Source organism: Primulina tabacum, chromosome 15 (genome assembly GCF_025594145.1).
Source record: "Primulina tabacum isolate GXHZ01 chromosome 15, ASM2559414v2, whole genome shotgun sequence".
NCBI lineage: Eukaryota > Viridiplantae > Streptophyta > Magnoliopsida > Lamiales > Gesneriaceae > Primulina > Primulina tabacum.
Window position 1 is genome coordinate 36757022 of NC_134564.1, and position 26274 is coordinate 36783295.

The 26274-nt window shown below is 36.7% G+C and overlaps 2 protein-coding genes across 4 annotated transcripts; one reads left to right on the plus strand and one right to left on the minus strand.

Annotated features, from left to right (window-relative positions):
• Positions 1-220: 220 nt before the first annotated feature.
• Positions 221-12230, minus strand: LOC142526423 (soluble starch synthase 3, chloroplastic/amyloplastic). 3 transcript variants are annotated; one of them, XM_075630817.1, is made up of 17 exons: positions 11937-12230; positions 11458-11521; positions 10957-11372; positions 9723-10863; positions 8640-8851; positions 8227-8497; positions 7283-7458; positions 6106-6213; positions 5524-5633; positions 4329-4434; positions 3622-3792; positions 3311-3439; positions 2568-2750; positions 1728-1859; positions 1517-1628; positions 1167-1290; positions 221-691 (listed from the first exon to the last, which is right to left on the minus strand). In XM_075630817.1, the coding sequence occupies exons 1-17, from the start codon at positions 12063-12065 to the stop codon at positions 562-564; spliced, it is 3714 nt and encodes a 1237-aa protein (XP_075486932.1). In that variant the 5' UTR covers positions 12066-12230; the 3' UTR covers positions 221-561. The 3 variants fall into 3 exon arrangements, with proteins under 3 accessions (XP_075486932.1, XP_075486933.1, XP_075486934.1); XM_075630818.1 differs by lacking the exon at positions 11937-12230 and adding an exon at positions 11650-11685; XM_075630819.1 differs by lacking the exons at positions 11458-11521; positions 11937-12230 and having other exon boundaries at positions 10941-11202.
• Positions 12231-24415: 12185 nt separating this feature from the next.
• LOC142527882 (protein S40-5-like) lies at positions 24416-25424 on the plus strand. The gene has a single exon (XM_075632867.1). The coding sequence runs from the start codon at positions 24583-24585 to the stop codon at positions 25213-25215; it is 633 nt and encodes a 210-aa protein (XP_075488982.1). The 5' UTR covers positions 24416-24582; the 3' UTR covers positions 25216-25424.
• The last annotated feature ends 850 nt before the right edge of the window (positions 25425-26274 follow it).

The window sequence follows — 26274 nt, forward strand, 5'->3', positions numbered from 1 at the left end:
TATCATCATATATTTATCATTATTTATTACAAGTAAAATAGAAGGGCTTCCGAAATCAAGTTGGCCATTTGAAACTTATCGAGCATGTTTTGCCAAAGTGATTTCCAATTAAGAAATTTAATCGGACGTAAATCAAGCATATATCAAAACATAAGTCTATACTCTCTTTTAACGAGATCAATTAGGAGCACGAAAATGCACCATGCTAACCCATTGCCCATTTCAGTCAACTTCGACTCACTTTTCTTTTTTATTTTCAACTCTTGCCTCCTCTAAAATCCCCATCTTTTCAACAGAAACAAATCACTCAAAACTCTTTAGTCACATAACCATCATTTCAACAACTATTTTCTAATGTAAATTTATGAATTTTACTCTAAAAATAAATGAATATTATCATCTTACAACGTAAATAAAACTGGCTGAATGATAAGAGAGTATTTACAGTGGCGATATCTTGCAGATTTATTAAATATATTTTAAAACATGAAATCTTACCAGAAATGGAAATTGTGACTAAAGCTGTACAAAACCCACCGTATGAATTATGATCGATCGTTCTCATTTCCGAGCAGCATGGTAGAGCTCCAGATAATCGAGAGCAGGACGATTCCAAGACCAGTCTTGCTCCATAACTTGCTTGCATAAAGAATTCAACCACTCTCTACCATCGTACCAAGCAGATATTGCTCTAACAACAGAAAACATGGTGAGTCTTCCCATTCAAGCAAGATAAAACTTTATCAATATGAAACAGAAAACCTTATAGAGGATCATCTCTTCTCAATCACATGCAATTTCCCAATTATCTTCTTTATACAACATTTTTTCCCGGTATGGAATGAGTCATATAATACTTTTACGCATCAATCCTGTAGAAATATATTCGTTCTCTTTTATTCGTTCACATGTTCAACCGCAAATTTAAACAGTTTCAAATGATACCGATTAGGTAAACTGTGTTTTTTCAGTTTCCCATGTTTAGTTGACACAAGGGCCCAAATTCAATCACATGGCAGTGATTTAAGAATCATCGGTGAAATCTTCAGAAACTAATCCTTTCTTTCGAGATGAAGCCAAAATGTCATACCAGGCTAGATAGAAATGCAACTATCTGTGGTGCACCATAAAAAAAACTAAGAAAACATGAAACTGTGCCTACTTACCTATTAAGAGCATAATCAACACCGGCAGCATCTGCACCATCAAAATTAAATCCATTCGGTTCAAGACCATGACCTTGTGCTCTTTCTTTATCATGGTCAGCATCAAAAACAGTATCATATAGTCCTGCAAGGTAAATTTTGTAAAGACCAGCTTAAATGAGTTGATGTGAAGATAAGCAACGAAGAAAAATGCCACCAAGGAACATCATGCATATTCTACGCAGATGGTTGGTTAGTTAGTCAGCAAGATCTTTCACTCGCACCGACTTGGAACTGCTAGATAGATAAGAGCTTTAAAAAACCATCTAACTGAAACAACTTACTGCTAGTTTTTTTTTTAATTCACTTACCACCAGTTTTACGAACAATAGGAATTGACCCGTATCTCATGGCTGTGAGTTGAGTAAGTCCACATGGTTCGAATATTGAAGGGACCAAAATGAAATCTGCACCAGCATATATCTGGGAAATATACAAATAAAAGTAGGTGAAAATGTATCTTGCACATAAAATCTGCAAACATACAAGGAAGGAAAATAACTAATTTCCACGAGAAAATACCAAGTGAGAAAGAGGCTCGTCATATGATAGGCATAGGCGTGCACGATCATTATATGAAGAATGCAATTGGTTTGCCAAATTAACAAAATCATTCTGGATCCGATGATCAGGAGCTGAACCCAACAAAACAACCTATCAAAAAGCTCACTCTCAGTATAGCAAATAGTAAGTTGATATCTCATTTGTTTCCCAAAAAAATCTCAAAATATTCAACAAAAACAACTTCAAGCATTAGAAAAATGCTCTTGATCTAAAACTGAAGGACAAGCTTTGCACACTTGCAAATATGTCAATAACACATCGAGGAAGAATCTGTGTGAGGACAGGAGCAAAACATAAATCAATAGACCATGGCAAAGGAATAGCAGTTCATTCAATGGCCCAAACAAACCCATGCAATTCAATTCAAACAAATAACAAATTGAACTACTAGACATAAAACATCGCAGTTATTGAACAATTTTGAAAGTAATAAATTGATCTTCTTTATAGGATTTGCAGGAATTGATGTTTCAGCCGAAAATAAATCCGATTGTGTAAATTAGTCTGTCAATTGGACTTTAGTATTCTTCCTTTTCCGATAATGGGTTTTTTCTTCACAATGTTAACTATCCCATTGCTGTCTTGTTTTACCACCTCACCATATTTATCCTTAGAATATCTTTCTCTCAATTATTCTACATCTCAGATGTGTAATAGTATGAATCTTTTTAACACTTCAAAAGAAAGAGATTTAGTTCTCCAAATATCAATAATATTCTTTCCTTAAAGTGCATTCTCTCAATGAACAACCCAAAAAAGACACTGAAGGAGTAGATTCAACAGAAAAATTAGACAAACCTGTCCACCGCGTTCCAGTGTGCGCCAGATGGCATGTTTGATGAGGTGGATTCCCTTTTGGTGAGTCAAGCGACTAATTATTCCTATCAAGGGCAAATCGGCTATTCTCAACCCAAGCTTTTGCTGCAAAGCTTCCTTGGCAGCTTTTTTGCCTTCAACCACATTTTCTGAAGTATAGGACACCTGTAATTGGTATGCTTGAGTTTCGTACCAGGAAACAAACAAATGAGTGTAATATTAAAATCTGAACTATAAGCATCACATACGTAAAATGAATGGTCTGAAATCATCATACTTCATGATCATTAAAATTAATTGAATAGTATTTCAATAAATGGTTCAAATAAATAAAAAGAAATGGATCCCAAATGGAAAGAGGAGAATAGGCCAATCATTCATGAACACTAGAATTAAATAGGATGAGAAACAGAGAGAAATATGACATCCATCATCATTTCATGTAAAAACATGCCAGACATCCTCTAGGTAATAGTTTTCATTACCAAGCTATGAAGTATAATAACATCACTCTCAACCAGTTTTACGTGAACCGATATGGTAATTAGAGGCAAAACAATATTGGTAATTAAAGGCAAAGCAATATACATCTTTTTCCAACTCAAGCACACGGATATGGAACGTCAGCGGAAACAAGTATACACTAGTAACAAAGTAATTTCAATTCATCTATCTCACCTCCTGCAGCCCGAAATGAAAGACAGTTTAAAATGTAATTTGCTCACCGGGATGAACTTATCATTGTATGGATCCCATATGTCCGGGTCAATTCCATTCAAAATACCATGGAACTTGAAAATGTGAGGGGCTATGGAAGGATTTCTCGAAATCTCCCGTGCATAAGTAGGGGACACCTGAAGGAACCGTAACCAGTTATGGCAAGACAATAGAATAGGTAAACAGCAATTCCAATTTTTGCTTCCACTTCTTATAGTGTCCAATCATCAAGACATTAACATAGGTTGAAACCGCTGAAAATAGCAATTAAGTACGCCAGTCATTAAATCATTTATTTGAAGATCTCAGAGGAACTTACAGTTGTAGCCTTGTCCGAGAACTCCATGGCCTTAGCAATTAATTGTGCTCCAAATTCAAGGTTGTGTATGGTGAAAACAACACGGGCTTTACTGAGACCATAATGCCTGTATTGATCCTTGAATAACCATGCAACTGGAGCAGTAGACCAATCATGACAGTGAATTATATCCTGGCATATAAAAAGCAGCAAGCAACACATAAGGAGATTGAAGTCGTAGGAAATGAAAATGTCATGCTTCTTTGTCTGCTGTTTTATTGCTCTAGAACAAGTCATCAAAGATGAAAGATGAAAAGCACATACTCGAAGAAAATAGCTCTATCACAAATTAAAAAATATATCATTTTATAGATACAATGATCAATACATGTTTCCTTAAAAAAGGTAATATTTAATATCAAAATCATACATCCTGCCACACATTTTATCAAGCTTGCATGCAACTTCCTATTCACATGTAATTCTGATTATGGCAACACGATGACAATGAAAGTGACAAACAAGATGAGCAGCAACGAAAGATCAATAGGGAAGCAAAAACTCGCAAGCCTCATAAGTTCAAATCATGAACAATTTGTTTCAGCATAGTAATCCAGTTTGCCTCTTCCTCAATCGGGAGTACAGATAAATTGCTTGCACCATGTCAGGAATGAATGACACATGAGTATAGACATCAAACTTGATATTTGATGTGAATTAGAGTTTACCGGATGAAATCCACCTTGCAGAAGAAACTCAAGAGCCGCGTGGCAAAAGAAAGCAAATCTTTCCCCATCATTATTGCGACCGTATATGCAACCAACACAAAATAATCTAAAAGAAAGACAAAAAAAATAATTTAGCTAGATCCAGTAACCTTTAATGATAAAGTGCTTCAAAATAATAAAAAGGCAGGCTTACAGAGATCAAATGGTACAACATTTAGTATACTGAAAGGTGTACTCAGCTTAAAAAAAAGCTTGAAGTGTGTCCATGAATTAGATAATAAAAATTATGTTTCCATGTGGCATCTGGAAGACTTGCATCATCTGACCATTGTCCTCAGGACTATGCACATAGAAACCCGAGTTATAATTTCAAATACATTCCTTAAAAGGGTACAGAATGATTCATTTTTTAGCTACAAAAGTGAGGGGTTTATCCTTAATTCTCCTGGCTAGAACTTTAAAAAAACACACACCTCCATCCATTAATTGATCTATCCAACACCTCTACGGTTTCTATCTGAAATTTATGAATAAAATCAAAATCTAAAATGCCGTTCATCTACTTTAATCCAAAACTATGATGAAAACTGACCGAACCATATGGCAAAAAATAACAAAATTTGGGACAACTATAGCGTTCCAGTAACAAGGAAGACTCGAATGTTGTAGTTACCCGAAACGAAACCAAAAAAACACAGATATGCAGAGGTAACTTATTTCTCAAATTCATTCAGATAGTGATAAATAATGGTAATGAAAAAATTTGACATAATTCTTTTAGTCAACAGGGATAATGGTACAGCCCGAATATCAGAATGTGAAAGGACTAAAGTTTTAGACACTCGATTTTGAAAGCATGTCGCTTATATAAGAGTAATTTAATCTGGAACGAGGGTATTTGTACTAAACACCCAATTCAGAAAGAAAGAATATAAAAAATTTAATGTGCCAATCAAGCCGCCGCAGAAGGCTTCAAAATTAACAGGATGGGCTAGGAACGAACTAGTTGACTTGATGATCAAATAATCAACACAATGGCTGGAATCTTCTCGACAACAAAAAAGAACAAGTCAATAAAATGTTATAAACAACCATAAAATAAAAACTTGGCTTTCTAAGTGCAAACATGACCAACAACCTCAAACAAAACATCCCACCTTCACACAATTAACATGAGGGCGGGACTAGAAGTTACCCGTTCTGAGGTTCCAAAAAATAGACAGATAGGCCTTCCACCTTCCCAGACCAAACTTTAATCTCAGTCCCACTCCAAAAGTAGCTTTTATGAAAGTGTAAATCCTTCACCTATTTGAAAATATGTAGAGATGGCAAAATAGAGGAGAAATTAAAGCAAACATGATTGAACTAACTACCTAAGCTGCATTCCATTTCATATTTTCAAAATGATTCTTCAGAAATAGTTTGTAGTAGCTGTACTGAAAAATGTCATAAAAAACCTTCCTATTAAGTAGATATAAAGAAAGGGCAGATAAACCTGAATTCCTGAAGATTATAAGAACAATGAGTGACACCATAAATATTATCAAGAATTTTTTGCCGCGTTTTAGCAGTTTCACACTAAAGACATAAATTACAGTTTTGCCAATACTTCTCCCATCACATGTCACACAACATTCACTGGTTTTCGCAAAAGGTGTATAAACTTTGGAATGTAATAGTATTCATCTGCGCTTTTCCATGGATGGAATTTGAAGCTTAGTCAAATCCGTTTGTATTAGTTTATCAGAACTCAAGCAGCACATATGGAAAAACTTACATGATCAAATTTCAAGCAATCGTACTTCGGAAGAATAATGTCCACGTTATGATTCATGTCCTGAACAGCTCGAGAAAGGCTGGTAACGACATCACCAAGTCCCCCAACCTGCAAGAATATGATTGATAAATATAATTCAAAACATAATAAAATCATTTATGTACATGCTTACCGATAAATCACATGAGTAGTACAGAAAAACCAAGCAAGATAGGCCAGAACTAAATAACCCTCTCTTTATATATATAAAAAAACCCACAAAATTATTGGCTTGTACAAACTGGAAAAAAGAAGGAAAACAAAACTTCCTACCTTACGGAAGAGCCAATAAAAATAAATAAATAGCATAAGGCGATCTACACGATTTTTACTGAGCCTGTATGCTGGGTTACAAAGACAACAGCCAGCATAATGGAGAAATTGCAAACACCACAACAAAGAAAGATCAATCCACATATTTAACATTACTTTATTAATGTCTGGATGCTGGATCAAATTACTGAGGCTGTATGCTGTCAAATTACTGAAGGCCGAAAAAATCATGATTTATATTTTTCACAAACACCAATCTCCAACCACATGGATGCCAAACTATAATAAAATCTGCACCAATGCCCATTTCTTTATATTAGTAAAAACTTGTGCAAATTATATATTTTAACAATCCTGAAGTCGGTATTTCCTCCCCAACATTTCACTTCCTACAGATGAAAAATACAGAAAAAAAGAAAAAGGAAAATCAGTATTCATTGATGGTACAACCATTCTAACTTCTATCATATAGAGCCGTCGAAACGAGCCAGCAGGGTTGGCCCACCAGCAACCTGCCACAACCCACCATTTGGTGGGGCAAGGCGGCCCACCATTTGGGTGGGTTGGGAAATTGCCAACCCATCCTGCCCACTTGGTGAGGCAAAGCGAGACTAGCCATTTTAGTTATATTAGGTGGGCTGGCCCGCAACCAGCCTCAACCCACCATTTGGAGGGGCGGTCCAACCCGTCATATGCGCGGGTCAGGAAATTCCCAACCCAACCCACCTATTTGGTGGGACGGGTCAACCCAACAAGCTTGACTCAATTTGCAGACTCTAATCATATTGGATTAGTTGCTTATGTCAGCAGTTGATAATGACAAATTAATTGAAGACAACATATAATTAATCAAAAGACACTCAACCTTGGCAATAGGAGCCATTTCAACTGCGATGTGCACAATGTGCATTGGTGGTTCCTTCACAACTCCTCCAAGCACGGGTATGTGATAGTCCATACCGTTCTTGTTGTCAAAGACTCCACGGTCCTTACCTTCAGAGAACACAAAGTCCATCGAGTATGCATCCAACGGAACCTTGACTGCCAAAAATGAAGCCAGACGTGGAGGAGAGAAGAAGGGACTTTGATAAAATAAAGAACTTCAAAAACTAGAAAAACGATAAGACACGGAAAACCTAAATGTACAAATTGTCCAAAAAGTTGGCACATGGCACATCAGCCAACAGAGACAACTTCAGATATCAAGCACGTTTCGTTGTCCATATTGAATACCGCAACCAGAAATTGTATTATTACCATATGCATTCAAGCAAATGTTATTGCACATTCGCAGTCAGGAAGCCAGTGTGACATCAAGGTTTTCCGTGAAAATAGACAAGTAGAGATTTTTTCATAAGAGGAATCAAACCAACAAGAAAAAAACCTCCAGTTATTTGTTATTATGATGAAAAGATACAGATATAAACATTTCCATCTACCACCCTGACATTTGTCATGATAACAAAAAAAACTCAAGTATATTTAAATATTACATATAACTCTCTTGAGATTCGTGAAAAATAATAAATAAATCCGATGGTATCTAACATTCCATGCAAACCCTCATATTCGTATTTTTCTCACATTTATCCCCCAAAAATATAAGATAAACACAAACATAAGGGTATAAAATGTAAGATAAATACAAACTTGATGGGAGTGTTTGTATAGATTTATTTGTTGTTTTTCAAAAACCTCCAAGGAGTGTAAATGTAACATTTAATATATCATGGAATTATTTTGTAACTATGACAAACTTCAAGGAAGGTAGATGTAATTATCACTGATATTTTCACAACTCGATCTCACCAGTTGCTTTGAGATGAGAACCGTTTTTATCACGATACATTATTTGTGGTGCGAATGGACCCATACGATGCGTCCAGCGGTTGAATGAATATAGCAACCAGATTTCTGATTTCCCATTGAGGACTGTGTTGGCGGGATCATAAAATACGGTAATTGTGCTTCCAGCTCGGACATCAAGGGGATCGGTATAGACAATTTGCTTTTGAGACAACAAAAATGTTTTCAAAGTTCTTTTCTTTGTTTCCAATTTCATACGAGCGGTTTTTTTTACCTGTTGAATGAAGAACAGAGAATAAAGAGAATAAGTACTTGCAAAAACAATGAGAAGCACTCAGTATCTGTTCCTGACATCCAAAAATCACATTTGAGATATTAACAGTTTCATCTTCAAATATAAATTCCAGAAAACAGACCTTAGCTTGTATAGCTTCTTCTCTCAACCGCCTTGCTGTCTGAAGTTTATTATAAATGTGTTCTTCCTCAAGCAATGCGAGTTCCTCAAAACTGGCTTTGGGGACGATGGCATGAAAATCTTGGCGACGATTATTGTCATAAACAGTGGCTCTCTGAGGTGAACCATCAGCAAAAACCCAGTCCAAAACTAGCGCTCGTTCAGGTAAAACAACTGCAAAAAGAAATCTTACTTTGACGAACAATGCAGGTCAATTTCAACTAGGGGAGTGATAAATGAAGTGCACTAAACATATACTTTAGGAAGAATATTCAAGGGAAGATAGTGTCAAATTTATTAGTATGTACGAAGAATTGTTCAATTTTTTAAATGCGCATTCAAACTTCGGCACTAATACTTAGCAATAACTTTTTATAAAAAATTATGTGTATGAACAGGCACATAAATCGCCAAAAGTTCAAAGAAATTCCAATAAATTGAAAACTCACGAGAAAGGATTCACTTGCACAACGTAAAAGGGCCATAGCTGATATACAGCTAATATAAATATATAGATACATGATAAAATGTCCACAAATGCAGAGAGATCACTGGCACCAAAAAGGATCATTCAAAATATTCCAAACAAGAGCATAGTCATAGAAGAAACAGTTAAAAAAATGTATTCACGCTCAAGAGTCACCAATGGAACCAGACAGAAAACTTGATGCCGTACAGAAAGGGAAAAAATAGTCGGTTATAGCAAATATAAGGTGATAGGCATTTTATATTATGTGTGACAACTTATTTGTCCTTTACATGATTCTGAACTCACAGCACTTGAACTAGTCAACTCCGTCAATAACCAAGCAACTGGACAAAAGTAAATTGAAAAGAAGGAAAGCTTAAAGTAGAGAAATCATATGTACGGTACACTGTACATCAAGCCTAACCATGGATAAGGTGCAACATCCTAAATGAACCCAGTAAACTTTGAGACGTCTATGTATTAGGCTTAGCATAAACCATACACAATCACAAAAAAAAACAAAGATTCATTTTGATGAAAGTAAGAGAGACTGAGAGACTTCACATTGACACTCACCGTCAGTGTACCACCAGTCTCCATCCTTGTTCTCAGATTTGACGAGCTTTGAAAATATGGACAGTCCATCCTTCCAACCATTATACCCTCCATGAATCCATATTTCAGTAGCTTCAGAAAGTGGTCCCGAGCTCTTGTTATAGTAAAGCTTGACCTTATCTCCGCCTTCAAATTCACTAGGTTCTATATACCAGATATTATTGGCAGATGTCACACCCCTTTTCATTAACTCTTTCAGCGCACCCATACTCTTTGCAACTTCCTCTCTTGCATGAGCTCTATCAGCTTCTTTCGCCGCTATATCTGCTTCTTTGAGTCTTTTTTCTTCTTCCTCTTTTTCCCTTTCAGCTTTTTGCCTTTCAAATTCCTCCTGCTCCAAGCGTTTCTCTTCAAGCAAGAAATTTTCGAAATCAAACACATCCATCCCTCCTTCAACAGTAATATGAAAATCTTTCTCATCATTGTTGTCATATACGTCATTTCCATTATGGAACACGAAATCAATCCTGTATGCTTCTTCAGGAACATGCACTTGGCAAGACCACCAATCCCCATTGAGATGGCTCTTGTTCAAATTTATGTTAAATGACTTCCATTTCCAGTCATTATACGCTCCCATGATAACAACAGCAGGTTCATTTTTCAAAATGGAGAGATTTCTGTTAAAAAAAATTTCTATATCTTTATCAGGTCTGGCAACCTCAGGGTAACAAAACACTTTATTCCCTTCCTTGAAATTTTTCTCAGCAAGCTTATCTATTTCATCTTTACGTGAATTCTCTTCCCTCTCCAACTTTAGTGCTGGAAAAGGATCTCTTATCGTACCATCATCACTGATTGAAACGTTATCTTCCTTAACAGCCTCAGGCTTTACAAACCGACTTATGCCAGTATCATCAATAATTCTCGTACTTTCAGCCTGCTGCACAGTGTTTGAAATAGTTCTGTTTTCATTTATTCTTGAATCTGTTTCATCTGAAGCATTCTTTCCAGCCATGTGTGTTGACTTTGCTTCTCTGGATTCCTCTTCCTCGATACTCTCGTGCCATGAAGCTTCATCATGTTCCATATATCTCTGTTTTCCTCCAACAACTCTTTCAAACAAAGGAATATCAATATCCGCAGTTGATGTCTCCTTTTCCTGCATCATATATCTCAATATTTTACGACTTTCGAAACACCGATAAATGAAGCATTGATTTGTTAATTATGCTCTACCTGCATAAATACTGACCTCGCTCTTTGTAAATCTTTCTGCATTTTTTGGCTCCATCACATTGTCAACCACTTTCGGAAGTGCTCCTTTTTCATCGTAGTGACTTATTTTACGATCAGACAATGGTCCGTAGGTTGATGCTGCTTCAAAGTCTATGCTGTTGCTCTTGTTTTCACTTTCCTCCTTAACTTCTGGTACTTGACTAAAGTTGGCTACCACTTGGTCATCAGTTCCAATTTCCATTTCAGCTGTTTTCGCGTTGGAACCCTCAAAATCATTGGATGCTGAATTGCCAGGACCTTCCTTTTCCTCATTATTCTTTGTATCCCTTCTCTGGGTGCTTGTAGGTAGTTGTGTTCTAGGCATAAATCCCCTCGGTGTGGAATCTTTAGACTTCGGAGTGGAAGTTTTTCTGTGTCTTCTTCGTGAAAAGTCTGCATTACATGGATAAACGAAAAGCATAGAAAAAGGAAACCGATATTCAAAAAAGACTTTTTTCTATCAATCAAAAGAACCAACCGGCACTAGCAGTAAATGAATGTCTGATCCTGGTTGCTTTGTGAGCCTTTTGCCATTCAGAGGACTGCAATAATATAAATGTTCTAAAATACTTCAAAAAACCCTCGCTCCAGCCGATTTTTAGCGCAACAAGACATCATTCAAGAAATCCAAACGAATTGATATAAATATTTGCAGGGAGCAAGCAATTACCATTGAAACACAGTCCCACATACCATCGAAACACACTCCCACATAGCACTAACTCAAAAAAAAAAAAAAAAAAAAAAACTAATCACACCGCGAAAACATTGCAGATTCGAGCCCCAGTGCCACACGGCATTAACGGCTACAACACACAATAAACATACGGATAAAAATCACAGAAAGAAATAAGATAAAGAATTCAGAGTATGGGTTAAGTGTATACCACGCACGGTCTCATTCATCATCAGAGAAACATAACACTAAAAAAAATTGACATTAAGGTAAAGATTTACTATTGAGAATGAGCTAGGGTTTCCATTCGGCAAAAACCCAAGAAGTGGGGAAATCTTCAGCTGAGTAACTCCTCCGCCAAAAAATGTTCTGCAACTGATGGGCCTTGGCAAGGGCAGAGAAGCTTCCATTTTCGTACTTATACCTCGCCTCCACTCCGCTCCGCTCCGCTCCTATCTTAAATCACTGAATACAAAATCAGAGGTTCGAGTTCCCATGAAAATTTAGCAGAGACGGTATGGTACTGCTGAAACTGCGTTTGATCTGTCCCCAGATGTGTGTGGTGTAAATGTAAAGTGCTCCATATATGCTGAGAGGACGAAAAATCCCGAATACTAAGCTGTGTAATCCGAATAATCAGAACTGTCCATCACTTTCTTTGACTTCGTTGACCTCATGAAGGTCGTCGATTGATCGTGTTTATATTTGTCCGTGCGCACTAATAAAATAAAATATATCCAAATTGTCAAATCAAAACTCTTCCAATATATATTATATTATGGTATATAAAAATAAAAATAGTATTCTTTTATTTAATATTTTTAATGGAATAATATTGCCACGTCGCTTGATCAGAGGTGCTACTGTGGTTGATATTAATTTGCTAAAATTATGGAGGAGAAATTCTTAAATCCGCACAAAAAATGACGATCGTTCCCAGTCATTGGGCCCACTTTGCCATTGATATTATTATTTTGTTTTAAAATTTATTTGAGATTTTCCAATATCATTTTTAACATCACTTAATTATTATATCATATCTTAACTATATATTTTTTTAAAATTTTAATACACGTTAACCCTTGCTAAAATAACAAAATACATATGATCATCCTAACTCAATTATAACGATATTATTTAATTTACAATGAAAACACCCACAAAAAATAAATAAGATTACACAAGCATCGCCTTTGTTACATTTCATTAGGCGAAATACCTGCCCAAAATGATCTTAGTTATTACTTAAAAAATTTCAGAAGATATAATTTTTCACTTATAAATTGATATGTTGTTGTCTTTTTTTTTTTGGGGGGGGATAATGAGGTATATTATATTCACAAAACTTGTGTGAGACGATGTCATGTATCGATTTTATGAGACATATGTTATATTTGGATTATCTATAAAAAATATTGATTTTTATAGTAAATATGAACAAAGTTAACCTATTTCACGAATAAATATTTGTGAGACCGTCTGAATTACTCCATTATATTAGACATTGATGCGAACTGATTGCGAATTATTGTTTTACTCACGAGTGTCTCAAATATTAAATTAATAAATCATCATGATAGTCGTATATCATCCAATATTTCGAACCAAACGATATGTGTAATAAAATATACCTGAGATAATATTTGTGCTATTTGCTTTTGCAACGTTGTGGTTTTATCTTCGTGTTTACAAATGATAACGATAATAAGATATTTTTTAAGTTGACACGGTATAAATGAGTTCAACTTTCGAAGTGTTATGAACTCATGCTCAGCCATAGAATTTTAACTCGAGGTTGAGATGCTCGTCCAAATAAGTTAGAGTTCATGTAATTTAAATCGAGTACAAATAAGGTTTTATATGATATAATACAAGTAAAAATTGGATTGATTTTTAAAATTTTATATCATATCTTAAAACAAATATTCAACGTATTAAACAACAATAACAATGATTTTATAAATAAATTATTTTGAAAAAATAGTAAAATGTTGATATATATAACCCAGGAGGCCAAAAATAGGGATGTCAACTTTTTCCACGGATTCGGAGCCACGGAAAAAACTCAAAACAGAGACGGAGATCCTCGATTTTTTCTGATTCGGGGATTTTTTAAAATTCTCAAAATAGTTCGAAATGGATATGAGATTACTATTCTTCTCCTCAAACTCGTCCCGAAAATAATATTAATAATAATAATATTTTTTTAAAATATTAATAATAATAATATTATAACTAATAATAATAGATAATAATGAGTTCCCCGAATCCATCATCGTCTTGTTTCATTAATATTTTCGAAATAAAAATAGGGTGAGGATGATGATTTGATCCTCGCATTTCGAATTCGGAGATTCTCTAAACCCGAAAAAAAGAAAATCGAGACGAATATAAAGGCGATAAAAATGAAAATGACAAACTCGCACATATCCCGTCCTGTTGCAGCCAAAAACTACCATAAATGACTTTTAAAAAAATCAGCCGCGCCACAACAGGAGACCGCCACCATCCTTTTTCCCGCCTCAGAAACCACAATTACCCATTTTAAAACCCCATCTCCCCCACTTTCTCAGGACCATTTCCACTCTCTCTAGGGTTTCCTACTCTTTGTTTTCCCTCAAAAACCACCATGAAAACAAGGGTTCGAAGCGGCGGTTTTAGGTCACTGGCTGCATCGACGTCGTTCTACACTTATCTGAAGCCGGGAGCTCTTGCCCAAATCAGATACTCAAAGATCACCGCTAGATCCAAAGAAACCGGTGCCCAGGCTCTGATTGCTCTCTGCCAGCTCAATTCTGTTTCTGATTCGGCGTTCTCACTGCCTCATTCGACTGCCTTTGCCGTGGATGTTATTCCGTGCTTCAATTTGAGGGTCACAACTTATCCTCGGTGTCTCCAACGGAAAAAGCTCACTGCCGCTACAACATTTATTAACGAGACTCAGTCCTAATCTCCTGTTCTGTCGTAGTTGTTTATCGATCGCCTAGATTAAAAGCCAAAAACTGTAATTTGGGTAATTTCTTTGTAGTTTATTAAATTTGGTCCTACTTTTTTTGTAATTGAAACACAAAAACGATGTAGGAGGAACATTAAATGAATAAATTGACTAATTGATCAGTTGCTACGGCTTCTTGTAGTTTCTACACGGAAATCTGTTGAACTATATTTGGAAGTTATAGTTGGCAAGCTGTTCTTCATGATTACATGATAATAATAGTCAATAGATGTGACTTTGTAATATTGTACTAGAATTAGTAGTCGCTTGTTGAAAATTCATGCCTTGTCTAGGATAAATTAATTGAACGCAGCTTAGAAAATGGGATTAGATTTGGTAGGCGCTTGTTGAAATTTAGGGATGCAACTTAGTGCTTGTGCTTATGGGAACCAATTACGATCTACATACCTTTTATACTCGTGCACCGTGTTTACTGAATCATGTGCTGTATAAAGAGTCAATAAGATCTTCTCCAATTGTTAGGTCATAATCTTTGACACGGTATCTTTACACAGCTATATTTTCCTGATTAATGTTTTGCATCTCACTGCCATGTTCTTACCCTGGACGAGAATGAAAATATGTCTGGGTTATATTCTTATACTATTCCAAAGATTTATGTGATGACGGAAGCTTGGAAGAACAACATCATTATGTTTCTTGATTTATGTTTGAAATATATAATCAAAGAATTTGTTTGAGATGAAAACTCTATATGCCTCAATATGGTATGTTGTGGTGCAGTGATTGTCTATGTTCGTTAGAGCAATCGAAAATTGACTCTTTAAATATTGTACAATCTAAAATATTTGAGTTGTACTATTATTACTAGCTATAATTTTTGGTAAAATGTCAAGCGTTCGGTCTTATAATTGATATCAGAGTTAAGATCACATGTTCGATTTTCACCGATTGCAATGAGTGCAATTAGAGAGAGATTGTTAGGGCACAACAATTGTTCTTATATGTTAGAGTAATTGAAATGTGACGTTTTGGCTGTTGTACACATTGTAAGATTTGAGTTGCACAATAATCACGACTATAGTTTTCGGTAAAGCAGCAAGCGTTCAGCTTACAAATTAAAATTATGTGAATGTCATAACAATGTTGAACGTACTTCCTCTTCCGATCCTCTCTTGTTGAGGTGGAGACCTGTCATCATCTACCCAACAAGCATAGTTTCAGTGTCATATGTTTAAATTTTACAGCTACGGCTCATGGCAACCTAAAACTTGTTTTTTGAATGCACTAAAGCCTTAACACATGCACATGAATTATGAAAGGACATGGGAGGTGAGTAGTGACAATTCTTGTAGAAGTCTTCTTTATGCGTGTCTTCCCATTAGTTTCAATGCTTTGATTCCCCTTTAACTGGAATAGTGTGCAATTTTTAAATAGCGTAGAAAGTTTCACCTTTCTACAATTGGGTCAGATTAGATTGCTTGTCATCATCAGGCTAGAGTTTGAAAACATTAGTTTCTTGTGTTGTGAACCAACTCATTTAAAGAAAAGTATTTATTACGTTTTCCTACTAAATATAATGTTGCATGTCGCTTTTAAATGGAATAGATATTTAATTTCTATCTACAAGTTTAGAAGCTCAAAAACAATAATGAAGCATAATACTGGATATCAGTTTCCCCATGCAGTTGGCAAAGTACATATACGAGTTTTTACATCTTTCATGGAGCTTTCAATGCTTCATCATACTGTCTGCGTGGAATTTTCATAGATACTAGCTGTTATGCCTGAACTTGTTATAATTAAAGCAAGACGCAATCATGCAAATATACATACGGCAGGTGATCGGCCAGTCGAAAGCTAGTCTGCTACCAATTCCATATTCATAATATGTAACCTGTTCAACAACTTATCATGACTTGGAAACTAATCCTGGTTTTTCCATCCAGTTTTGCCTGGTGTTTATTCAAGTGCCGGAGTGTGATAGATCTCAACAATGGCTACATTGTGCCTTTCACATTCTATAGGAATCAGTGATATTTTCAGTAGTAGGAACTAACTAAGACAGACCCAAAGTTCCAAACAACAGTTTTAATATTTACTCTTGAGATTGGGAGACAAGTAATGTATTTTAGTGAAGTCATGATTCTTTCAAGGCTGGTTCTATAGACATAATTGGAAAAAAGTACTCTGTATTTAACGACTAATGTCAGAAGCTATCCTAGTGTTGTACAACAAAATGTTGGTTCTCGTCTCATTTAAAACTTTTTTTGGATGCAACATTAAACACTATTTTAAGTTATAATTAAGTTGTAAATATTCTCATTGTTTTTCTTAAACTAGCATAATCAATAGAAAACACAACTACGACATGTTGGTCCCACGTGCGGAATTTGAGATAATAAAACCCGAAAATAAAGAATAAAATGGACACCGAGATTTACGTGGAAAACCACTAAAAATAATTAGGGTAAAAACCACGGGCAAGATGAAAAAATTCCACTGTAATATTTTGTGGTGTACAACTCACTCACTGTATTTCCAAAGAGAACACACACTCTCTTAATACAGGAGAACAAAACACCTCACAAATATTATAGAACTAAGCACTCAAATGCTTATAAGATGAGAGAAAACTCGAAGAAGAGATGATTTCAGAATGAAGGGGGGAGCTCTATTTATAGAGCCTTCTGTCAGTGTGAAACCGCGTTTAAAACGCGTACCTATTCCATTTCAAATTTTGCTGCCAGCCTTGTGCATTTAATGTTTTGCTGCCACCCACAATTGACTTTGCCGACATTTCTCCCACTTGGAGATTTGATTGAGAATCAAACACATCTCAACACATCATTTCAATCTTGCCATTCCCTGCTGCTTACGTTTCCACTAGACCACTTGAGGATCTACACCACTCAAAACTTATCAGTGTTCACTGGCTTGGTCAGAAAATCAGCTATTTATCTTTTGTATGGATTTTCTGCATATCCACGCTTCCTTCCTCTACTACTTCCCGCACAAAGTGAAATTGGACTCCAATGTGTTTAGTCCTGGAATGAAAGGCTGGATTCCTTGCGATGTGCAAGGCACTCTTACTGTCACAAAACAAAGAAACATTTTCTTGTTTGTGCCCGATCTCTTCCAATAACCTTTTAATCCATATTGCCTTCTTGCAAGCTTGAGTAGCTGCCATATATTCTGCCTCCGTCGTAGATAACGTCACAACTGTTTGCAGTTTTGAAACCCAGCTTACTGCTCCTTCTGCAAGTGTAAACACATAACCAGTAGTAGATTTCCTCTTATCAGGATCACCTGCATAATCTGAATCGACATAGCCCCTGAGTGTAAAATCCGATCCTCCATAACATAATGTAGCATTCGAGGTACCCTTAATGTATCTAAGGATCCTCTTAACAGTGCTCCAATGCTCTCTTCCAGGATTCGCCATATACCGACTAACTGCTCCCACTGCTTGAGCAATGTCCGGTCTTGTACAGATCATAGCGAACATCAAACTTCCCACTGCTGATGCATACGGTACTCGAGACATCTCCATCTTCTCTGCTTCACTGCTAGGACACATCTCGGAGGATAACTTGAAGTTAACAGGAAGAGGGGTCGAGATTGGCTTACTATCTTGCATGTTGAAGCGTTGCAAGACTTTCTTCAAATAATTTCTCTGTGAAAGCCAAATCTTTCTGTTACTTCTATCTCGGTGAACTTGCATCCCTAGAATCTTGTTTGCTGGTCCCAAGTCCTTCATATCAAATTCCCTAGCCAACTGTGCCTTCAATCCTTAGACATGATCTTTGTTGGGGCCTGATACCAACATGTCGTCTACATACAACAGCAAAATAATATAATCATCACCAGACCTCTTGAAATACGTACAAGGGTCTGCATTCAATCTGTTGTATCCAAGGCTCATGATATAGGAATCAAATCTCTTATACCAACATCTCGGCGCCTGTTTGAGATCGTACAGAGATTTGTTCAACCTGCAAACCAAGTTCTCTTTGCCTTTTTCCGCAAAACCTTCTGGCTGGAGCATATAGATTTCTTCTTCAAGATCTCCATGAAGAAATGCCGTTTTCACATCTAGCTGTTCCAGACGTAGGTCAAACACCGCACACAATGTCAACACTAATCTGACTGTTGTAAGCCGAACCACAGGAGAAAATATCTCATTGAAGTCAATGCCTTCTTTCTGAGCATACCTTTTTACCACCAATCTAGCACGATACCGCTCCACTTAGTTATTTCCATCTCGCTTGATCTTATAGACCCATCTGTTACCGATGGCTTTCCTCCCTCGTGGTAGTGTAACAAGATCCCAAGTTTTATTCCTGTCTAATGCCTCTAATTCTTCTTGCATTGCTATCATCCACAAAGATACATCCGAGCTTTGAGTAGCCTCGTGGAAACTCGATGGCTCACCATCCTCTGGTAATAGACAATATGCAATGTTGCTTTCAGTGACATAATCTGAAAGTTAACCTGGTGGTCTTCTGTCTCGAGTTGACTGCCTCACATTGGAAACTTCAGACTCAACATGTTCTTGTTCTTCGTGCTCTGGTACTGCTTCACAAGAAACTTGACCATCGTCCGTCTTATTTTCCACATGAAAAATAGTAGTTTCTGAATTCGGTGTGCCTTTGTCTCCCTTTACTTTATCTTCCTCGAAGATAACATCCCTGCTGATGACAAGCTTGTGAACAGTAGGATCCCACAAGCGAAACCCCTTTACTCCATCAGCATAACCCAAGAAGATACATTTTCTGGATTTCGAATCCAACTTCGATCTTTCTTGCTCATTGTACAGAACGTACACAGGACTTCCAAATGTATGCAAATGAGAATAATATGTCGACTTCCCGGTCCACATCTCCATCGGAGTCTTCAGATCAATCGCCACTGAAGGAGAACGATTGATAATATAACAAGCGGTTTTGACTGCTTCTACCCAAAATGACTTTTCTAGACCTGCAGTCCTCAACATAGCTCTTGTTCTGTCCAACAAGGTTCTATTCATCCGCTCCGCCACTCCATTCTGTTGAGGTGTATAAGCCGTCGTGAACTGTCTCTTGATGCCCTCATGTTGACAGTATGCATCAAACTCGTCACTGGTATATTCTCCTCCATTATCAGTCCTCAGACACTTGATTTTCTTTTCAGAATCAAGTTCAACTCGCGCTTTGAATTCTTTGAAGATCTGGAAAACATCTGATTTCTTCTTGATTGGATACACCCAACATCTCCTAGAGAAATCATCAATAAACGAGACAAAGTATCTCGCTCCTCCTAGGGATACAACCGGTGCTTGCCAAACATCTGAATGAATCAGCTCCAATATGCTTTTGCTCCTGGCAGTAGAAGTGCCAAACTTTAATCTGTGTTGTTTACTGGTAACACAGTGCTCACAAAAGGGTAGTGACACTTTTGTAAGTCCCGGCAGCACCTTCCGTTCTGAGAGAATTTTCAACCCTCGTTCTGACATATGCCCGAGCTTTCTATGCCATAACACTGTTAATTCTTCTCCTGAACCAATTGATGCAACAACTAGTTCTGCCTCTTTGTGTGTTTCTCCCAAAAGTACATACAGATTTGCAGCAACCTTTTCCGCCTTCATAACCACAAGCGCGCCCTTCACAATTTTCATGATCTCGTTCTCGATACGAGTTTTGCACCCGATGTCATCCAATTGCCCCAAGGACAAAAGATTTTTCGTCAGTCCTTTCACATGTCGTACTTCCTGTATGGTGCGAATGGTGCCATCAAATATTTTAATTTTGATAGTACCGACCCCAGCGATTTCCAAGGCATGATCATTTCCCATGAATACAGATCCTCCTGAGACTGGTTCATAATGATCAAACCATTCTCTCCGAGACGTCATGTGCCACGTCGCTCCTGAATCCATAATCCATGTGTCACAAAATTTGTGTCTGCCTTCTGCAACAGTTGCTGCTTCGCTGAATAATATTTCACCACCGCCTGAAGTACTGGCCATATTTCCTTGAGAACTTTTATCGATACCCGTACACTCTCTCTTGAAGTGCCCTTTACCGCCACATTTAAAGCAGTAAATATTTTTCTTCTTACTTCTTGACTTTGATCTACCTCGCCTTTGGCTCCAACTGGAGTCAGGGTCCATAAATCTTCCTCTTATCATCGGTAAAGCCTCTGCCTGCTTCGATGTTACCAACCTATCTTCCTTATTCTTGCGTCGGCTTTCTTCTCTGAGAACCGCAGTTAAGACATCGTCGAATCTTAGAAAGCCCATAAGAATATTGTTGGTAATGTTGATGATAAGTTGATCATATGAATCTGGTAGACTTTGAAGTAGAAGCTCCGCACGTTCATTTTCCCCTATTTTATGCCCCATGGAAGTGAGTTGGGCAAATAGAGTATTTAGTGTGTTGATATGGTCGGTCATCGATGAGGATTCCGCCATCCGAAGAGTATAAGGCCTTCTCTTTAAGAAAATCATGTTGTGTAGGGACTTGACCTCGTACATCTTTGTCAGAGTATCCCAGATAACTTTGGCTGTTTTTATCTCAGATATACTTGACAAAACTTCGTCAGCTATAGCCAAGTGTAAATTGGCAACAGCATTATCATTCATCTCGTTCCACTTTCCATCATCTGTAATCTCCACCGGTCTATCTCCAATAGCCGCCAAGCAATTTTTCTTTCTTAAAACTGCTTGTATCTTTATTTTCCACATCATAAAATTGCTTCCGTTGAATTTTGCTATATCGTACCTTCCCGCCATTATGTCTACAACAATTTTAGTAGACCGGACAAAATAATCCCGCCTTAAATAAAAAATCTCAAAAAATCTTTTCTGATGTGGAAGATCAGTCTAGGCTGCAACCACAGAGCATACTCATAATTTTAAGAAATTTTAAACCAAGGCTCTGATAACACTTGTTGGTCCCACGTGCGGAATTTGAGATAATAAAACCCGAAAATAAAGAATAAAATGGACACCGAGATTTACGTGGAAAACCCCTAAAAATAATTATGGTAAAAACCACGGGCAAGATGAAAAGAATTCCACTGTAATATTTTGTGGTGTACAACTCACTCACTGTGTTTCCAAAGAGAACACACACTCTCTTAATACAGGAGAACAAAACACCTCACAAATATTATAGAACTAAGCACTCAAATGCTTATAAGATGAGAGAAAACTCGAAGAAGGGATGATTTCAGAATGAAGGGGGGAGCTCTATTTATAGAGCCTTCTGTCAGTGTGAAACCGCGTTTAAAACGCGTACCTATTCCGTTTCAAATTTTGCTGCAGCCTTGTGCATTTAATGTTTTGCTGCCAGCCACAATTGACTTTGCCGACACGACAGAGGCAGTAAACAAACCATTTAAGTTTCATTTCATGAAAACGTAATCTGAGCACCAAACACAACATGTAATTACCAACTTCTTCCTCGCAAAAAAATGAGAACTCGCCGCGTGTGATAGCTTGAGTTGTTTATATAAACTTAGTTTATTATTGATCAAACGTAACTAAAAACCTGTTGTCCATGCTTACACTTGGACATTAGTTTACTTTGTTTGGACTTGTAAAAATGGACGTTTCACTAGATGTTTATGTGAACATCTTGTGACGCTCATGAGCTGTCCACCAATAAGTGGTCGACATATAGGAATATATATATTTATATGCATGTGTATAGTATGATAAAGATTAGTTAGTGTCAAGAATAAGTAGGTCACGATTTACAGGCATTTTCGATGGCTGAGATCAAAAGTAGGAAGAATGGGTGTGGAGGGATAACTTGTATATAGCCAACACATGGGATTCTTTCTAACGCGAAGGTTATTAATTAAAGTACTAGCTATTGTCATTAATTATGTGTTATTTTATATAGAGTAGATATCTTGTAAGACGGTCTCACGAATCTTTATCTGTGTGACGGGTCAACTCTACAGATATTCAGTAATACTCTTAGCATAAAAAATAATATTTTTTCATAGATGACCCAAATAAGAGATCTGTCTCACAAAATACGACCCGTGAGACCGTCTCACACAAGTTTTTGCCTTTGATATATTGTTGTTATATAATTAGAGAAAAAAACCATTCAATATAAAAGATGAAGAATTATAAACGATAAGCTAATTAATAATCTAACTTTTTTGAAAATAAAAACCGTAATTTATACATATATTTAAATTATACTTATTGATCAATCATTCTATTCTTGAAAATGATATGAGGCTAATTGCACATGCATGGGGTATCCCCTTGTCGGAACCATGTCATGTATTAAAAACCCTACCCTACGGCATTTGCATGTAATTTTCTCTTGAAGACAAGTACATAATTCATAGCACTTCATTAAATTTATATGCATGATTAATTCATTTAATGTTTAATTAATTAAACAACCACATTTTATAGAATTATATAAAGTTCCTTTTAGATTCTACACCAAGATCCAACCATATCATAATAAAGTGAAGATACAATTATTGTGATTCAAGGATCTCATTAATTTATCTCTTACATGTATAATATGGTCAATTATCAGTCGTCAGATCATCAACTTTATACTTCAATTTCTATAAAAATGTGAGGAACTCACGTGATCTAATGATATTGAATAAAAAATAAAAATAATTACACTGTCTAAAATAGTTATTAGGTATTTTGCAATTTAATATTAGTATGGAGGCATTGCATAATAAGTATGCATATATAACACAACACTTATAATATATAATGAATAATAATAATAATAGTATAAATATAAAGAAATAATAAAGAAGCGATGGATCAATGGCTCATGTAATAAAGAACACCAAACGAACCGTACGATTAAAATCACATAAATATTAGGTATAATAATATCTCATGGGAATCAATAGCAGGTAGGATTCTGATTCTAATAATTTTAAACAATTTCTTTTATTAAAATCATTTTTTAATTCGATTTCAACATGAGTCTATGACGTAGAGTGGTTTAGGTGCCTTGTTCTATGTCTCACAAGTGGGTCTACTATATTCTTCTACCACTCTATTTTTATAATATAATATAAATAAATAAATAAATAAATAAATGTGCGTTTTACTTGTGCTATTTCACCTTATGGGCCACCACCAAATGGGTCGGGCCCATGTTAGTTAAGGTTGCATAGCTGGATCCAAATCCGGCATCGAGCCCAGTTGCAGCCTTGAATCTTGATTTGCATCTAGTCGATGATTTTTTTTTTACCAATTAAATCATTTAAATTATCAATTCAATAATTTGTGTATGAGAACAAATTTTGTCAATATTTGTACATGTAATGAGGGGATGGGACAAGTGGTCACATGTTTCTTGTTTTGTCTATGTCAAAAGCAGGGGATTTTTCTTTTCATGCATAAATGATACTAGTGATTGCCAGGAGCTCAAATTAAGCTTGATTTGATGTCGAGCATCGCACCTTTTTTTTGTTGGTTGAGAATATTTTGTTAAATCGACTCATTTGCTACTACATTACAAAGAAAGAAACCGCGCTTAATTCCTTTCTGAAGTGAGCCAAATAATAAATAATGCATCATCAATCCACGTAAATGTCACAAGTGATGATTTCGAAAGTTGTGTTTTTTTAAATCTTTTATTACAAGTTTCGTGTTCCCCTCCTTATTTCTTCTCACCATACATTTGCCTTTTCCTTGTTGCGCAAATTAAAGAAAATGCAGACAAAATGAAACTCAAATGAACGTGTGGGGCCGAGCAAACGTTCTACATTCAACCCGAGCAAACGTTCTAGATTCAACCGCAGTCTTGGAAGCCGATATAAGTACATGCACAAGGGCTTACATATTTCTCTGTTTGGGTTAGCCGGAAAGTCACCATTCCGGTAACCTGAGCTATATATAATTTATTATCTTTGTTCATCAAGACCGTCTAACCGGGAAATCATGGCCGGTTTTTAATCGGTTCAATTAGTAATTATTATAAACCATGGCAAAGGGCCGGAAATTAACGACCAGTGGCAGCGAAAGGTATTTAGGAAGTTTTGGATCGAGTAACGGCCAAGAGACGTTTGATGGTGCGCCGGAGCTGGGGGAAGACGAGGTTTGGTCTTTGGTGGATAACACAGCCAACGGGAATGATCACTCTCCCGAGCGAGAGTGGTCCAACTCAGGCGCCTCCACGGAAAGCAACGGGACCTTCAGTATATACAGTAGCCGCCGCCCACCACCACCGGTATCCCACCGCCAGGTCGGTGGTTTGTCGTTGGCTTTTGATGATTCCAACACCTCGTCGTCGCCGAGGGTTGTCCACCAATTCCGAGCTCAAGACATAGAATCTCCACGTGTTCGCCACGTAGCAACGTCAGCACCAGTGAACGTACCCGATTGGTCCAAAATTTATCGGGTTAACTCAGTCCAGTCACCGCATGAATGGGAAGACGATTTCAACGATAATGATCTGGAGGTTGTTCCGCCGCATGAATATCTGGCGCGTGAGTACAGACGCAGCAGGAATGCTGCAGCCAATTCGGTGTTCGAGGGTGTGGGGCGAACCCTTAAGGGCCGGGACCTTAGCCGTGTCAGGGATGGGGTGTGGAGTCGGACCGGGTTCGATGGGTGATTAATAAATATAAATTTTGGTAATTATTTTTATCCAAATTAATTAATGTGTTAACCGCGATCATATATGATACGTATATTTATTTCTCAAGCGTTGGTGAATTTACCCGTTGACCAAGTGAGTCCATTTGGAGCGATTGAGCAAAATCATGTACTAGGTTAATTGAACGCTGCAATAATAATAATAATAATATCTTCTTATTTCTTTTATGAAGTTACACCTGACCATTTGGCCACAAAAGGAAGAGGATCATCAATATATTGAAGGTTAATAAGAAAATGACCACTACTATCTTTTAGGGCCTTAGGGGCCAAACTTTACAATAGTATTGCAGATATTATATTCATTCTGTCGTGACTAGTATATATATATATATATATATATATATATAGCAAGGTTTTCACCAAATTAACTTGAAACCGAGATGCTTTGCTGTAATAAAATAGTATAGTAACAGAATGGAGTAATTCTATACATCGGATACCTCGTCACTTGAACAAATAGAATCTTAGAAAAATGAACTCTTCAGAAGCGAATAAAAATAGATATAACGGAAAATAGATATAAACGGTGATTCCAGGGCCTCATATTCTCCAACCTTGTTGGACCCATAATATGTTATGGGAATGTGACCATTTCCTTGGTGATTGGTAATGTTTTTTGGCCTTTTCCTTGTGTGCAACATTCAGACAAGCACAAGTAAATTCTAAAAAAGCCAGACATTTTGAATGCACGATCGATTGGTTCCGGCGAGTAATTAGATTGGATTGCTAAAAAGCAAATCATGTTATTTACTTTGTATCGTGTGGTGATGGAAGAGGATGGCAAGTGGGGTGGGAAAAATGGCACAAACAACATATTGAAGAGGTGGATGAGTAACCTTTTTCAACAAAAGGAAATGATTCCATTTATTGGGCTCACGAGTGTTCTATGCCATTTTGGTTTCAACTTTCAAGTACCCGACCTACAATTTCCGCTCAAAAAACTTTTGGATTTTCACAGGTCCACACTTTTTTTAGGACTAAGATAAGAATCATTCCGAAATACAACTAATAAGTG

Excerpts from the sequence above, each read along its gene's own strand:
- LOC142526423 (XM_075630817.1), bottom strand. The coding sequence starts at position 12,065 with ATGGAAGCTTCTCTGCCCTTGCCAAGGCCCATCAGTTGCAGAACATTT. Across the intron at positions 11,373-11,457 it reads TTCATTTACTGCTAGTGCCG|ACTTTTCACGAAGAAGACAC; the intron begins GTTGGTTCTTTT and ends CATGTAATGCAG. Across the intron at positions 3,440-3,621 it reads TCTCGGACAAGGCTACAACT|GTGTCCCCTACTTATGCACG; the intron begins GTAAGTTCCTCT and ends CGGTTCCTTCAG.
- LOC142527882 (XM_075632867.1), top strand. The coding sequence starts at position 24,583 with ATGGCAAAGGGCCGGAAATTAACGACCAGTGGCAGCGAAAGGTATTTA.